The sequence below is a fragment of the Chaetodon auriga genome, chromosome 10, assembly GCF_051107435.1.
Source record: "Chaetodon auriga isolate fChaAug3 chromosome 10, fChaAug3.hap1, whole genome shotgun sequence".
In the NCBI taxonomy this organism is placed as follows: domain Eukaryota; kingdom Metazoa; phylum Chordata; class Actinopteri; order Chaetodontiformes; family Chaetodontidae; genus Chaetodon; species Chaetodon auriga.
The window spans coordinates 20,840,871-20,855,637 of record NC_135083.1 but is presented as its reverse complement, the minus strand read 5'-3'; the positions used below and the strand labels follow the sequence as shown (position 1 = coordinate 20,855,637).

At 43.5% G+C, this 14,767-nt stretch overlaps 1 protein-coding gene across 7 annotated transcripts in view; it reads right to left on the bottom strand.

The window, feature by feature from the left end:
* agrn (agrin) overlaps positions 1 to 11,430 on the bottom strand; it is a 240,729-nt gene extending 229,299 nt beyond the window's left edge. For 4 of the 7 annotated variants that reach the window (XM_076740489.1, XM_076740490.1, XM_076740491.1 and 1 more), the window contains exons 1-2: positions 10,979 to 11,430; positions 8,958 to 9,219 (exon numbers count right to left, since the gene is read on the bottom strand). In XM_076740489.1, coding sequence (XP_076596604.1) covers positions 8,958 to 9,219; positions 10,979 to 11,179 — 463 coding nt within the window. In that variant the 5' untranslated portion in view covers positions 11,180 to 11,430. The remainder of the gene's footprint in view (positions 1 to 8,957; positions 9,220 to 10,978) is intronic. The other 3 variants (XM_076740495.1, XM_076740497.1, XM_076740492.1) reach the window with 1 other exon arrangement.
* Positions 11,431 to 14,767: the final 3,337 nt, after the last annotated feature.

Here is a 14,767-nt window from a genome sequence, read left to right as displayed (position 1 = left end):
TGCTCCTGATTAGGTCGCTCACATCGTTCTACATTGTTAGACTCACAGATTCTGGCTGTTGACAGCAATCAGCTTATAGTATACAGTCACATCTTCTCAGTTTACAATGAGCTGCTGACTGGGGGAAAATATCCAGTGTTTTGTCAGCTCCAAATAAATTTTGTAGTCCACTTGGTGTCCGAAATAAACATGCTGCTATATAGGTGTATTGAGACAGATAGCAGGTTTTAGCTTCATTACTGTCAGTGGTTGCCAATGTTAACTTTCTTAGCTTTAGCGACATTGTTTTTGCTGCACATAACGCAGCTGCTGTTTGCTCGGTTCAAACAAACAAATAGTTCTTGAGGTAATGTAGAAGTACTATCCCAACCCCAAAACCCCTTGTGGAGCCATCAATTTTTCTGTGTGTGCTTATTACTACAACCCTGGGAAGTAGAAATTTCAGCCTTACATTACTTTGGAGACTGTTCATTGTTGAAAGCAATAACAATGTAATGGCTGGGTCAGATACAGCGTCACATACTGCATGAGTCTCCTTCTGATGGGGAGATAGTAAAGTATGTGTGTCTGTGTCTATGTCTGTAAAAGAGTGTGTGTGTGTGTGTGTGTGTGTGTGTGTGTGTGTGCGTGTGTGTGCGTGTGTGTGTGTGTGTGTGCGTGTGTATACAGATACATGCTCAAGTTAGTGAGACATCCCCTGCCAGATATCTCTGTTTGTCTCTGAAAGCCATCACGTCCTTGCCATTGTTGGCTAAAACAACAGGGGAAGGCCGGGTGCCTCCCTTGAGCCTGACAAATCTGTCAGCCTGGAGGGCAGGCAGAGAGGGACAGAGGGAAAGGCGAAAATTCCTCAGAGGTTTCATCTCTCAGGAGACTTGTCATCCTCAAGGTTTGTCGGAAGACACATATCACAAATTCCATAACTCAAGAAAACAATGGAAACTTGAACATCTTAGATGGCATTACATTTCCAAAGTACTAATCTCTCTTCTTGGTTTAATCCCCACAGCGCCTCCTTGTTTTGTATCAACAGCCAAGAGTCCTGTCAAAATATCCTTCATCCATCCACTCAACACGTATCTGCTCAAAATCAATGCAGCAGAACCAGAGATATCATCGTTATTCCACACATTCTTCTTCCAAGTTAAAAAAAAAGGGGCATACATTAGCCTCAATGCAGCACGTCAGCCAGTCCAACAGTGTGTGATGCTAATAGCAGCTAATGTATGACAACAGTCAGGTGGTCAGAAACAGATACCTGGGTTAAAGTGAAATGCTGTGAACGTCCCTGCATTGTATCAGTGGAAACACTAAAGGGTAGATTAATTCAGCACTTAGTTTTTTTATGTATTATCTGAAGGGTATGGTAAGGGTACATTATGCTTACCAACACAGCAATATCAGATAAATAGGTGGTTATGCCTTCTGTCAACTTCTTCTTTTTTAAAAAACATTTTTTAAAAAGGTGCCCCCTTAGAATAAAAAAACACAAGTTGTAATAAACCAGTGATTGTAATAATGGCTTCTGCTGGTTCTTGAGGAAGCTGAGAGAGACGCAGATGGAAGTATATGGAATTAGGTCAGAGGCCGGTGTCAGATCTGCACAAACTGCACCTGGTTGTTAGGACTATGACAGCTTTACAGGGCATGAGATTCCAGTCTAATTACAGGTGGAACCGCTGTGAGATGGGAATGCTGGGAGGAGGAAGAACTGTGAGAATAGAGAGGAGGGCGGCCAGAAGCAGGGAGAGAGGTGGGACAACACAAGTTGGGAAGAATTTAATCTGTATTAAAGGATGGAGACCTAAAACCCAAAATGTGATGGGTCAGCAAACTGTCATATATCAGCACTGCCTGCGACAAAGGTGCTTCAAAGAAACATCAGAGAAAGCCAACCAAAACACGCTGTCGGCACAGGAGACGTCCACACACACGATGACAGACAGACACATGTTCAGGTCATCTTCAGAATTTGAAAACGTGATTTAAGATGACACCTGAAAGCAGCAAGAAAAATATACATGGAAAGGAAACATGGAGGACAGGTCCCAAGGGAGAGAGAGGCGTTCATCCTGGTCTCACCATGACAACCCGTCGACAGAGAAACACATGAGGGAAAAAGGGAAGTAAAGGAGACTGGACTGTTGTCTGAGGGGCAAAATAGCACGGGAAAGGCCTGCACATCCCGTGATTTGTTTGTGAACGTGGGACCCCCAACTGTCAAGTCTCCCCAGCTTCCTGTATGTGCAGCACTGTCATGTAGATAGTGTTAAATCAGGCAATGCAAGGAATTAGTCTCAAAGTAGGGTTCAGCTACAGCAAGTTCCATTGCTGCAATAATTAGATAGCATCAACCCTAAACCTAAAACCCACCTTAACCATAGCCTTGATCCTTCACAGAGCCCTGAATTAAACCCTATCAAACACCTTTTGGCTGAGCTGGAACACAGACTGTGAGTCAGGCCTTATGGCCAACATCACAGTGCTGACTCACTACTTGTGGCTAAGTAGGAGCAAATTCCTATCAAGACACAAGATCACGCATGGGTGTAATACGGGTTGTTAAAGAAGTTGTTCGGGCTGAATCCATTTAGAAAATATTGTTAAACAAGAGACATTAAAACAAGCCCATATATATTTGAAATAGGCTGGAAACAAGGACACCAGGTTATATAATTACCTTTATTGCCATGCATATTGATGGCAGTATGTAACAGGTGCATAAAATGAGACAACAGGGAACATGATAGGTCTAATTTATCAGCGCTGGGTGAGTGCATCTCCAGCCCACATCCAAAAACATAATGTGAACCAAGTTCTTCCTGTTTTTATCCAACAGTGACTAATGTCGATTCATTAAAGGTCAAAAACACTGATATAACTGAAAGAAGCTGATACTGAAGAGAAAATCATAGTATCTTAAATACTGCTGGCAAATGCTGACACACCCAGCTACAGACAGGTGACTGAAGGCAGTTTGGCATGTGTTGGATATGTCCAATTATCTGCCTTCTATTAAGAGCAGATGGTGTAAATGGTGTTCACTAAGCACACATATGTGAAAGCTGTAGATGTCACACCAGTTTCAGTGGAATAGTTTGTCAAACAAGTCCCTTATATATCCCACAACAAAAAGAAGTTAGTGGGCAAAGAAATAAAGAAATGATTTTCTTCCTTGATTTCTCTTGATCTGAGTCGCTCTGCAGTGACAGCTGAGCTGACCTAAATCTAAATCACATTAGGGCTTCCGCTATCCCCCTGGTGTCCCACCAAAACCCCTTTCTCTAAACCTGATGTTTTTGGCGTGTTGACAGTAAGTAGCCACACTTGCCACAGCAGCTGCCCTGCTTCAGAAATGCAGTCTCGGAGCAAGAATTTTGTCACAGATCCAGTTCCCCAGAGGGAGCCCAGATCTCATGCAGACTGCAGCTCTGAGCTCTTTATGTCTGGGATAGAAGACGGAGGTTTCCGGGTCACTGTACATCCAAGTCCCTGCCCAGAGCCTCCCAGGTCAGTTCCACTTCCCTGTTCCCAAACTAATGAAGAGCTTAAAGTGGACTTAAACACCTGCTAACTTTTTTTTTTTTTTTTCCAATTTCAGGAGCTTTTAAACAATGCTGTTTGGCAAAGACTATTGCATTCCTTACTGAATGACCAGATCATGATGCATGATGAATTCTGATTGAGAGATCCTTCTCCAACCCCAGCGGGAAAAGGATGCCATGTCGGAGACCTTGTGCAAGTCAGTTTAAGAAATACTTCTGCAGGTGGCTGTGTTCTGCACAACTAAGTTATTTTGTTAACGTTTTACAAAAGAACTGTTGTTTTTTTTCCCTGTTGGGTAGTAACTAAGGAGAACAGCAGGTTTCTGTGCAATACAGAGACATTATAGAGGTACTTTACAAATAAAGGGAATACATGAAATCATTTCTTATTGCATTGAGCAAATAAAAACGAATAAATTACAACAATAAATTTTTCCCGCAATATACAGTATATTTGGACAGGCTGGATGTTACACAGTACGTCTGTGTGTACACTGCGGGCATGTTAACATCTCACTGAAGTGACAGGCATGTCACTACATGTAGGTGTCTTTACGTACAATCAATACCATCTATGATTCTTATCAGCATGACAGTGATACACTGCTTCGAGCTGGGATAAAAGCCAAGGTGAACAGACTGCGGTTAAGTGGTCCGTTCCTCCTTTGCGCTCTTCCATCTTTCATGGCTTTTTCATTTTCGGAGTCCTTTATCGCTATGCCAAGCAGACTCTGCGCTCCCACATTTTTAATTAAAATCTAAAATGTGCAATAACTCTGGAGACTCTGGGCTAGCTGGCAAACAGGTCTATTGGTCTTGTTTCTCCCTTCAAGCCTTTGTTGCTTATTTCATCAAATCCTTCCATCAAGCCTTTATGTTTGTCCGATTGTGTTCACTTCACTGCATAAATGCTTTGACATAAGCCACACAGGGAACACGGACTTACTAAGGGTACACCTTTGTATGTAAGCTCTACAGCAATCAAATGAACTCTCACTCTCAGACTATAGCCTAATCCATTCAAGGACCCTGAGAAAAATCCAATCCTTAAAGTCAGTCTTCTTGACTTCCCATGACTCCTTGAAGACAAAAGGCTGCTTGTGTAGACATGGACAGGATAAGGACCCTGGTGCTTTAGTTCAGTCACCTGGGTGCGGCTGCATAGTGTTCTCACACACTTTCCAGAGCCATAATAAAATAAACTTCTTCTCCCTTTTGGAATTACCCACTAGCCATGTTTTTATACCTGGGAAAGTCAAATATATAGTGGTTTTTATGTTTCCCTCTGCAGTAGTGATGTTCTAATCTGTCTCTCGAATTTCTTGGTAAGATTAAAACACGAGCAGGTGGTAGCTGAGCCTAATATTTAAATTATAGGGCAGAAAACTTGCTGCAAGATTTCCCAGAGTGTTTTATAGCGGAGGTGGACCACCTTGTCTGAAAAAAAGACTGCCTCCACTAAATTTAGAGGGCGTTATTACACTTGTATGAAATAAAATTAATCTTCAGGGACAACAAGCAAAGGCCACCTCTGTTAAAAAGAAATCCTGGGAGAAAACCTGGGCTGGCATATCAGCTCAACATCACATGACTATCTTCCAGGTTCTGAGTCACTGATTAACTGTAGCTGTGAAGTGACCGCTGCCTTTTGCAGAGTGTCTTTGATTGTTCTTGAAACAAAGGAGTCAACTGCCCTGTGGATGACTGGCTCTTATGTTATGAAAAATTGCAAATAGTTACCATAGCTAAAAACTGAAGCGTTCACTCTTCTCCATTTCTGCCCTTATCACTCAATCATTACCTCCGCACATATCAAGAAGGTGAGGAGGGAGGAGGCGGCCAGGTGGGAGCTTGTGCAGGTTAGGAATTCCAGCCAATTCCGGGCCTCCTCCTTGCACAAACAGTGGGAAAATAGCTCAAAGTTTTCTGTGAGGCCTGGGCTCATTCACTAAAGGAGCACTGGAAGAGAAGGCGGGGTGGACTCAAACAGTCATCCCACATCCCACCCACCCCGAGGAGCATTCCACAGGACTGTCTGCTCGCCCATCATTAAGCAAGACCACCTGCTGGCAAATCAGGACCCCCATCATGTTCTCAGCAAGCCTGGCTAACCCCATTACCAGTGAGCCTCTGGACTGCTGTATACACAGATCATAAAGAGCCAGCGGTATGTTGAGCAGTAAAATGCTGCTCATTAACATCCCACAAGGACTTTTGATTGTCCATCCAGTGAAGCACACTAGCTGCACTCAGCATCGCGTATTTAAATAGATGCAGCACAAAGGGACAAAGAAATGATCTTTGATGCAGCTGTTGCATGACTATGCACTGACTTCTGACTGGCTCATCTCTCCTCTTCTAAGAAGAGACAGATAAAAAAAAAAGAGAAGGAGAGGAAGAGATGAAGACAGAAGGAAGAAACAGCTCTTTGTTGCTGTCCTTCGTCGGGGCCTTGAGGGAAAGACTCTGGCATCAAGTCATCAAGAGCTGAAACAAAAGCAGCTGATAAACAGAGCGAGACAGATAAGATCTCCCTGTACGCTCAACACTTCTCCATCAAGAGGGCTTCCTCTCTTCCAAAGCCCCAACACCTCCGCCTTCTCTCTTTGTTGTCACTAATGCAGCATTGGAGAAAGAACGAAATGGAAATGACAATAAACACAGCACATACTTTGTATCTTACTACCTCAAAATCTGGAGGACAAGGCGTTCTGCTGAGCCTTGAATCGTCCCCTTCATCCACTTTCACAAAACCATGACTTTATTTTTGTTTCCAAAGACACAGGATATGTGTTAGATTCTGACATGTTATCTGTCAACTCTCTGCACGACACAATGGTCTGTGGTAACATTTCATTTCACTGGTAGCTGGAAGACGGAGGAGGAAAGAGAAGGAAGAGCTTCTGTGCCAAAGGCCCTGGGCTTATCGGCCCAGACAAGGTGCAAATTCAACAGTGTAGAAGTGGTGCCTGTTGAGTGGAAAATTTCAATTTCTTACTTCAACTACAGAAATGCCGGCATGCTTTCATACATCCTGTATGTAAGCAAAGATAAAGGCATGAGGAAACAAAAAAGGGGGCTTTGTTTTGCACAGTAAATATGGTGCACGGCATTTTAAGATCTGGTCGGCACTTCACTGAGATCTTGTAAATACTCCTCTGGGGAGGGCTGCTCAGTGGCAGATGAAAGCCAGCATCCAAGTCATCGCACACATGGACTGAGTGGCCCTGAAGTGTCACCGCCCAGTGTGAATGGCACAGGAGTAGACAGAGTGTGAAAAACAATGCCCGAAGGCTTCTATCTTCATGCAGCACTGATCCAAACTTAAACAAGTACGCCCCAGCAAACACAACATCCCTCACGTTCCGCGTCCTCACATGTACAAAAAATGCCTCTGTTTTCACTTCGTTCTACATCACTCATCTTCCCTTCGTGTCTTCGTCCTTCTCAAAACTCTTGGTGGGAAGGAGCTCACACAAAGCCTTTTTTCTTCCACCTCAGACACCTCCCCACCTAGCTCTCTGCCAGGCATTCCTGAGTCTATCCTAGCTATCGAAAATGTCAAGAATGAGGAGAAAGCAGAGGAGGGTACAATGAGTGCTGCAGCAGGTAGAGTCTTGTCCCGCTGCACTGACATCCCACAGTCTCCGGGGGTAGTGGTTGCACAGAGCGGATGGGATCTGACTTGACTCTCTTAATTAAAACTCTGCACTGGAACCAGCTTCAAAAAAGTCACTCTCTACCGGATGGAGGCATGCCAGCTAATTATTAGGGCCAATTTCACTACAGAAAAAACAAACACAGATTTCATTTTGGGGCTCAACCTGACAATTATCCCAGAACATTACTTATTAGACGGTCAGTGCATAAGCAGCTCCACAGCCTTTGGAGGAAAACGTTCAGTTCTTTTAGATGTCTTGAAGCACGCTTTCTGTCTAACTTTTGCCTGATGACTTCTCGAAGTATTTCCTTACAACTATTCCTTCAACTGTAAAGTGATATGAGAAAATCAGGTTATGGTGAAGTAAGCCCTCTTCAAATACAAAGCCCTGAAACAAAAGGGCACATTCTAGACAGTTTGTCAGAGCCAAGAAACTCCCCTCTCCACAACAGGAGTCCAAAAAGAAGAAAAGAGGGCTGAATAAAAAGGTTAGCAGTGCAGTGTTTCGTGCCTGGACAGACAAACAGAAGAAGTTTTATGTGTGTGCCAAATGCAACTTAACACTGCAAACAAGCTCCATCCATTGGAACATCCTGCCACCCTGAACTGTTCAGAGGAAAGTACCCAGAATATAGACCCTACAACTCTGAAACAGTGATTGCCCCAGAAAGCCTTCAGCAAGGTGATTCGTGCGCTGATTCATTTCCCCCCGGTGCTCCCGCTCGGTCTAAGAGTTAGATTCTAACTTTGAACGGCTGCCAACATTGTCAAGCACCAGTAAAAGTTAAACAGCAGCAAGCTCACTGTTCACTGGCATGGGGGCACAGGCTGCTACAGTCTCACAGTCACGGTAGATGCTGAGATTTATTAGTCATGGCTGTATGCTTCGTGTCATAAGAGCCTGACAAATGACTTCTCAACCAAAAAAGGAGTCAGAGGGATAAAAAGCATGTAATTAACTCTTTTCCTGCTGAATCACTAGAACATAAACAATGAACAACACACACGACTCATCGCTCCTTTTCCCCTCCCAGATTTCAAAAGCTTCTTGAAAACTCTTTTCTCCTCATTTTTGTGAGTGGGCAAGTTTGAGCCGTCCATTCGTTGCCTTCTTCTGCTGTTGTAGATTTTCTTTCTTTTACAGTGAAGTTAAAACGGTGGGAACCTGTGTTGCCCTGTAAAGCTCCCACGTCATGTGTTATGTGCATGTAAGTGTTAAGCATTTTCACCTCTGACTTCATTAAATGGCCCAGCTACAAGGTGCAAAGGTCAGGATCATCCCTTAACCACTCAGCCCGTGTCCTTAAGGTGTGAATCGGACACACCCACGTCAAGGTTACGCATGGAAAGGCTGGAGCTTCACCATGGCAACAAAGCTCCTACAATGACTCAGGTGTCCTTGTTTCATGGAGTTCTGGGAAACTTTGACGCTCTGAGCCTGAGGCTATGTAATTTCAGCAGCCACCGATGTATGAAATCCTTGCTGCTTTAAGTGATTTACAATTACTTTGAGTAACCACAACACAGACCCGACACTGAATTTCTCACAGCTAACAAACAATATCCAAATAAGTTTAAGCTAATTTAATTATTTCATAACAATAATAAGCTCTGATAAGGTAACAAACTAACTCCCACGCATGTTTATCATTCTTAGAATTACTTTTTTAGATTCCCAACAACACGTGCTGTTTATTCCACCCCATGTCAGACATGGGGCTCATTCCATTCACAGCAAAGTGGCTGCTTACCTTCCACGCAGTGTTCCACATCCTCCAGGTTGCGCAGGGTAATCCTCATCAGACTTGAGTTGAGCATAAGTTCGTTCTTGTGTTCTGGCCCCAGGGACTGCGGGGCAGTGTTGAGAAAGAATATGCGAGTGTCGCCGGTGGCTACCTGGTTGTCACAGATCCCGGGGTTGCCAAAGCCACCGATCATCACCTTGTTGCCGCCATCCAGGAGAATTTCTCGGTTGACGCTGGACTTTCCTTTCAAGTAGCGCCACACCCTGACCTTTAGCCGAAGGACAACACAGACACAGCACACCTTTTAGCATTCTGTCAAAACCAAAAATGCACATAATATTGTAATCTGTAAGAATGCACTGGGGTGTTTGGGGGATTTAGGGACCCTGTCCAGCTCTGGGCCTGTCTGAATCAGGGTTTTCTTTTGTGCCCCTCCTGTAAGTGTGCATGTTTTTGTGATTAGCGATTAGTGTTTCTCTGACTTAACTCTTCAAATCTTTTAAACATCCACTGACATTGTACGTAATAACAGTGATTCTTAAGTGATTGCCCCTGCTGGAATAAATCTCATACAAACGATCCAGATATAGCACTTATCCAGCCACTTGAAACTTATCTAAAACTGTGCATGCATCCATGGGCAGAGCATCACAGGAAGCGCAGCACAGGGTGCTTTCTGCACTGTCATGGAAAAGCTCGCCCCTGCCACTACATGTTAGCTGTCTCGTCTCATTTCAGCACTTGGTGGTGGTTTCTGCTTCCAGAAGGCGAGCCGTGTGCCTCTAATCTGCTCCACTCATTCACCGGGAGACGGGAAGCAAGTGGGCGCTGAGGAAAAGAGCAGCGAAAGAGCAGCCCAAACACAACTTGTTTATTTTGACAGATTATAGAGTGGTCTACCGCAAGTCCACAATGGTGCATAAGTTTCACAATGAATGGCCATAGAATAAGAATGGGGGATGTCTGCTTCCTGACTGAAAATGAGCCTTGGATGTTTGTTTTTCACCCGGTGCGATAATGTGGCTTATTAATCAGATTCATAATGTTCCCGTGGCATTAAGAGCATTGGAAATGTACAGTTTTAGGTCCATCACAGACAGGTTTCACATGAGTGACTGTAATGCTTGACTAGATCTATTTATTGCTTTGGGCACACCTTTGCAGCACTTGTCATTGTCTTTACTGAGAAAAAAAAAATGTTGTTATTGTTTCTTAGAATCTCATAACAGCAGACTACAAATCACTCTAACACTTGGGATGGTTTAAGTGCCATGTATGTCCCTATGCGCACCCCCACCCACTGTGGTGAAGCCACAGCCCTCCTTTCATTTACATATGTGCCTACACATTGCGTTAATGACAATAAAGTCCAAATTAATTCAATTGAATTAAGGGTTTACTACATTTTACGGACTTTTTTGACCCGAAAGACATCATGGTTACAGCCACAAGTCCCAAAGTTCTAGTTTGGGATAAAAGTGGTGGCATTTGTCAGCAAGACCACACATTACATCATGATTCAGATTATCACCTTTGCAGTCACTGGCCAATGAAGCTGCATGAACATGTATGCCTGCAGAACCACTGAGAGCTCCAGGCAGGGGCCGGTGAGGGGCCACTCTCCTACTGCAGCATGTTTGGGATGATTACATGGTCGGTTAGGCCTCCCTTGTAGCTATGTAATTGGTAAGTGGAAATAATAAAAAAAAACAAAAAAAACAAAAAACCACCATCTATCTGTTTCTGAAGGCAAAGTGCATTCCCTGTCAGTGTCCACGCAAAGGCTGCCAAATGCTTCTGGATGAATGAGTTTGTAAAATGTTTTTCAGGCAAGCTGTTGATGCCTTTGAGATGACACAAACCCGCTGGTAATGGCTTCCATCACGAGGGTTAAGTGATATTGTGACTTCTAATAGCCCACAAGTAGTGTAGCGGTGGTTTTGGTGCAAGAAGCAGGTGTCTTCTCCTTGAAGTAACGCACTTCTGCGGATACTTGATCGTTTCAGAAACCACATGAAATAACTTACCTTGCAGGAATAGGTGTTATGCACCGGGTCCACGTTAATTATTTCGTCCACGGTGCCGGTCAAAACTATATTGGCCTCCTCTTCCCTGTCTTCCAAATTTTTCTCCGGGCAAGTTGCGGCGCATCGCTGCCACAGAGCCACGAGCAAGCCCGCAAGAAGCAGCGCTGTCCGGCCGGGCCGGAGTGTGCGCTGGGAACCCATGACCACCACACGGATGTAACCCAAAAAGTAAACTTTCCTAAAAATTAATTTGACCGCCCGAAGGGTCCGAGAGCAAACTCCAAACTCTTTCGAGTGCGTTTAAATTTGCACCGAGCTTCCTTTCCACAACTTCCCTACGGACTACCAGTGTTTCTTTCACTCTGCAGCCCTGTTCCCCGCATCTGCAGCCCGGGTTAAAAATCCCTCTCTGCCGCCGCCGGCTGGGAGACCAGGAGGGAAGAGAGGAAGGAGGAGGAAGGGGCAGGGATCTCTCTCTCTCTCTCCAGGAATGCAACTGCACTTCTCTCTCCCCCTCTCTTTTCCCCTCTCTCCCCCTCTCTCTTCCTCTCTCTCTCTCTCTCTCTCTCTCTCTCTCTCTCTCTCTCACACACACACACACACACACACACACTCAGTGACGCTCCTAGATTTGCATGCGGTCTGAATTGCTGATCCCACAAGTGAGGGTGAGGTGGGAGGTGGTGGTGTGGGGGGAGGGGGGGCGGAGGGCTGTGAGCCGGGACGCCTGCAGAAGGTGGCTGTCCAACGCCGCCCCCACTAGGACAGACAGTGTCTCTACCTCCGCTCCAAATCAGCGGGAACAAGCAGGGATCACAAATGATATCCTGAGTGAGGATTCACCGCAGTGAGGGTTGGGTATTTGACATCCACTGGTCCTCATTGTGCAGGATATGCAGTCAAATGTATCAGACTTAACGGATTGTATAGATTTCATGACAGACAAAGCATAAAGCACTGAAAGACATCACATCAAGACACATCATAACCCTTATAGTTAGTCGGCTGTTGTCACATTCAATCATACATTGAAAGTGATCTTATATTGTTCCACCAGTTCAAGGTACTATGGTTTTTACTGTCGATGTATGGCTTTAATGCTTTGATGCCTCTGACCCACAGACCTTCAAGGCAGGAGGAGGCAGAGCTCAGATTCTTAAAGGCCCGAGGAGCAACTTTACCGCTGACCTGAGCTCAGCTGAGTTTTATAACAAAGTAGGTATGGCCTCCACATTCTGCCAAGCTCAGTGTTTCCAAATTTGTTGAGGTCCTGTATGGTGATTATATTGTTAAAGAATATAATGTCATGTTAAATTGCCTGCTCTGCACCATATGTAGGAAATGAAACCCTGTGTTAAAGAACTATCTGGATCCTCTTCTGTGGTTTCTGGGCATCTGCCTCAACCTGTTTACCAATCATTGATCTTTGACTTGATTTAAAGTTTTCATTTCAACAGGTATGACTTCTGTGTGCACCCAATGTAAAACTACCTCAGGGTTTGAAAATGCATGTAAAACTGAACTTAACAGCTGAAGAGGCGCATGCTAAACTCACACTTTGTTATATATCATTAAAGACTCCCCTTATACCATAAAACTTCCCATGTTTGAATCTGTAAATGTTACCATATGGCTATTTTGTCAGAGCTCCTATTTAAGAACAGACAGTGCGTAAATTTCCACTCCTCAAAAGCTGTAATTTTAACTACCCTTCTATTCCTGGGAAAATGACAGGCTTGGTTATGCACAGTTGCTAGAGAGGATATTTGCAGAAATTTGTTCAAGTAGGCCTCAGCTCTGACAGCTGAGTTAGCCCAAATAAACAATCGTCTTTTAAATGAAAAATCACGCAGTTTGTCGGCGCTTTTCAGGTTGTTTATACACATGAGGCAAAGATCGCATCTGTCCAAACGCTTTTTTTTTTTTTTTTTTTTTTTACAGGAGAACACACTCTTCACATGCTGTTCCTCTGGACAGGGACAGTTCACTCAATACTATTCAAACACGAAATAATCCGCCAAGTCAACAAATGACATAATCTGTAATGTCATCAGGCCTGGAGCTGCTCCACTGAAAGTACATGGCAGACTGACTTTGTGGTTTTAAAAAACATTATCATTGGCTTCCACATTGAAATGAGCTTCATTTTATCGCAGTAATGACTAGTTTGAAGAAGAGTACACCCAAATTGAAAAACATTTCCACTGCATGTTATTATGTCTTATAAATTATTCTTAATGTAGTTGTACGTTGGTGTCAGACATAAATCACTGCTGTCATTTTTGGACAAAAACAGCTCTGCCTTTGTTTGTGATTTTAATGTAACATTAACGAGTGTAAATTAAAATGGTGTTTGTGTGTGTTTTGGAATGCAAAAAGTCAGTGGTACTTCCTTCTCAACACACTAATTACAGTATAACAGGCCTCCACAGAGATACAAATGAATGTCCCTGTTGAGTGAAAGTATTAGACCGAAGACATAATATTTTCCTCATATACTTGAAGCTGCAGTAATCTGTATTATTTCTAACATTTTGTACAGTACATCAATGAATGTGTGGTGTGAAATGTTTCCCTTGTAGTGACAAATGTGCAGAATTATGTGTTCACCTTTTCAAAGGCAATTCCACCTCAAGTTGATTTGCTGCTAAGTAGGTTTTTTTGGTTATTTACATGCAGAAAAAGTCACCAGAATGCAGGAAGTGAAGTGTCTAAAACTGAAATTTTCCAGGGGGAGGAACCGCAGACCCCCGGATACTACTGCACTGTGCAAAGTATGACCCCGCTGTGTCCCCTGAGTAAGAAAAATCCTAAATCTGTCCCAGGCTCACCACAAGAACTTGATAAAGTGATGTGTCAGTGTTGAATTTGCAGCTTGTTCCGCTGTCCCCAAGTGGCAGTGCCGAAGTCAGTCAATGCAGCAGTCAAATGATGAAGAAGCTGAGAGTGAAGTTTGTTGCTGGTTTATTAATTAAATTATTTTTTCTCGTCTCTAAATAAGGACATTTTTTAGAGACTTGGCATGTGGTGACAGGTGTGTTTTGTACTGCTCTCTGCTGGAATCCAACAGAAAATTGATTAATTGAAAAAATCAGTGATGTGCAATTAAATAAGTTAGTTGTTTTCACAAAAAGAGATGTTGTCAAATGCAGTGTGCAAAAGCCTGTCGGGGCAAGTGGCACTTTTAGTGTTAACAACCATCTCTATCAGGAAAAGTCCTTGAGACAAACATCAAGCACAGCAGTGTATTCAGTCGTCTTAGTCTGCTGATACAGAACATGATTATTAAAGCATCTTTCATGATGTGAAACTTGAACGGTCATGTCCCCCTACTTCCAGTTATCTCCTGACAGCCCTCCTCCTCCCACAAATATTTCAACACAAAAGCCCCAGAAAGTAAACAAGCTTTAACAAGTATTTGACATTTCATAGCCTCTTTTGTGAATCAAAATGTGGGCAGATGCAATTACAGCAGCGAAGCTGGGGAGCAAAGACATCAACCTACATTCTCTCTGCGGGGATTTACTATCTGACAGGAGAAGGTGTACTGGAAAACCTGGTGTATTACTTTACTTAGACCCTTTTCTCTTGCCACATGTCAGTTTTATACTCTGCCTTGTTAGAAACACAAATGAAGAAAGAACGTATTCGTCGGTTAAGACAGACAGCACATTTTTAGAGTCTGAGCAAAAGTAGTTGGTCTAGTTTTTAAATTATATTTGGCAAGAGAAAGGTCAAATTTGAAAATGTCAGATATCTGCATGAAATACTGGCTCTCTGCGGTGTCAT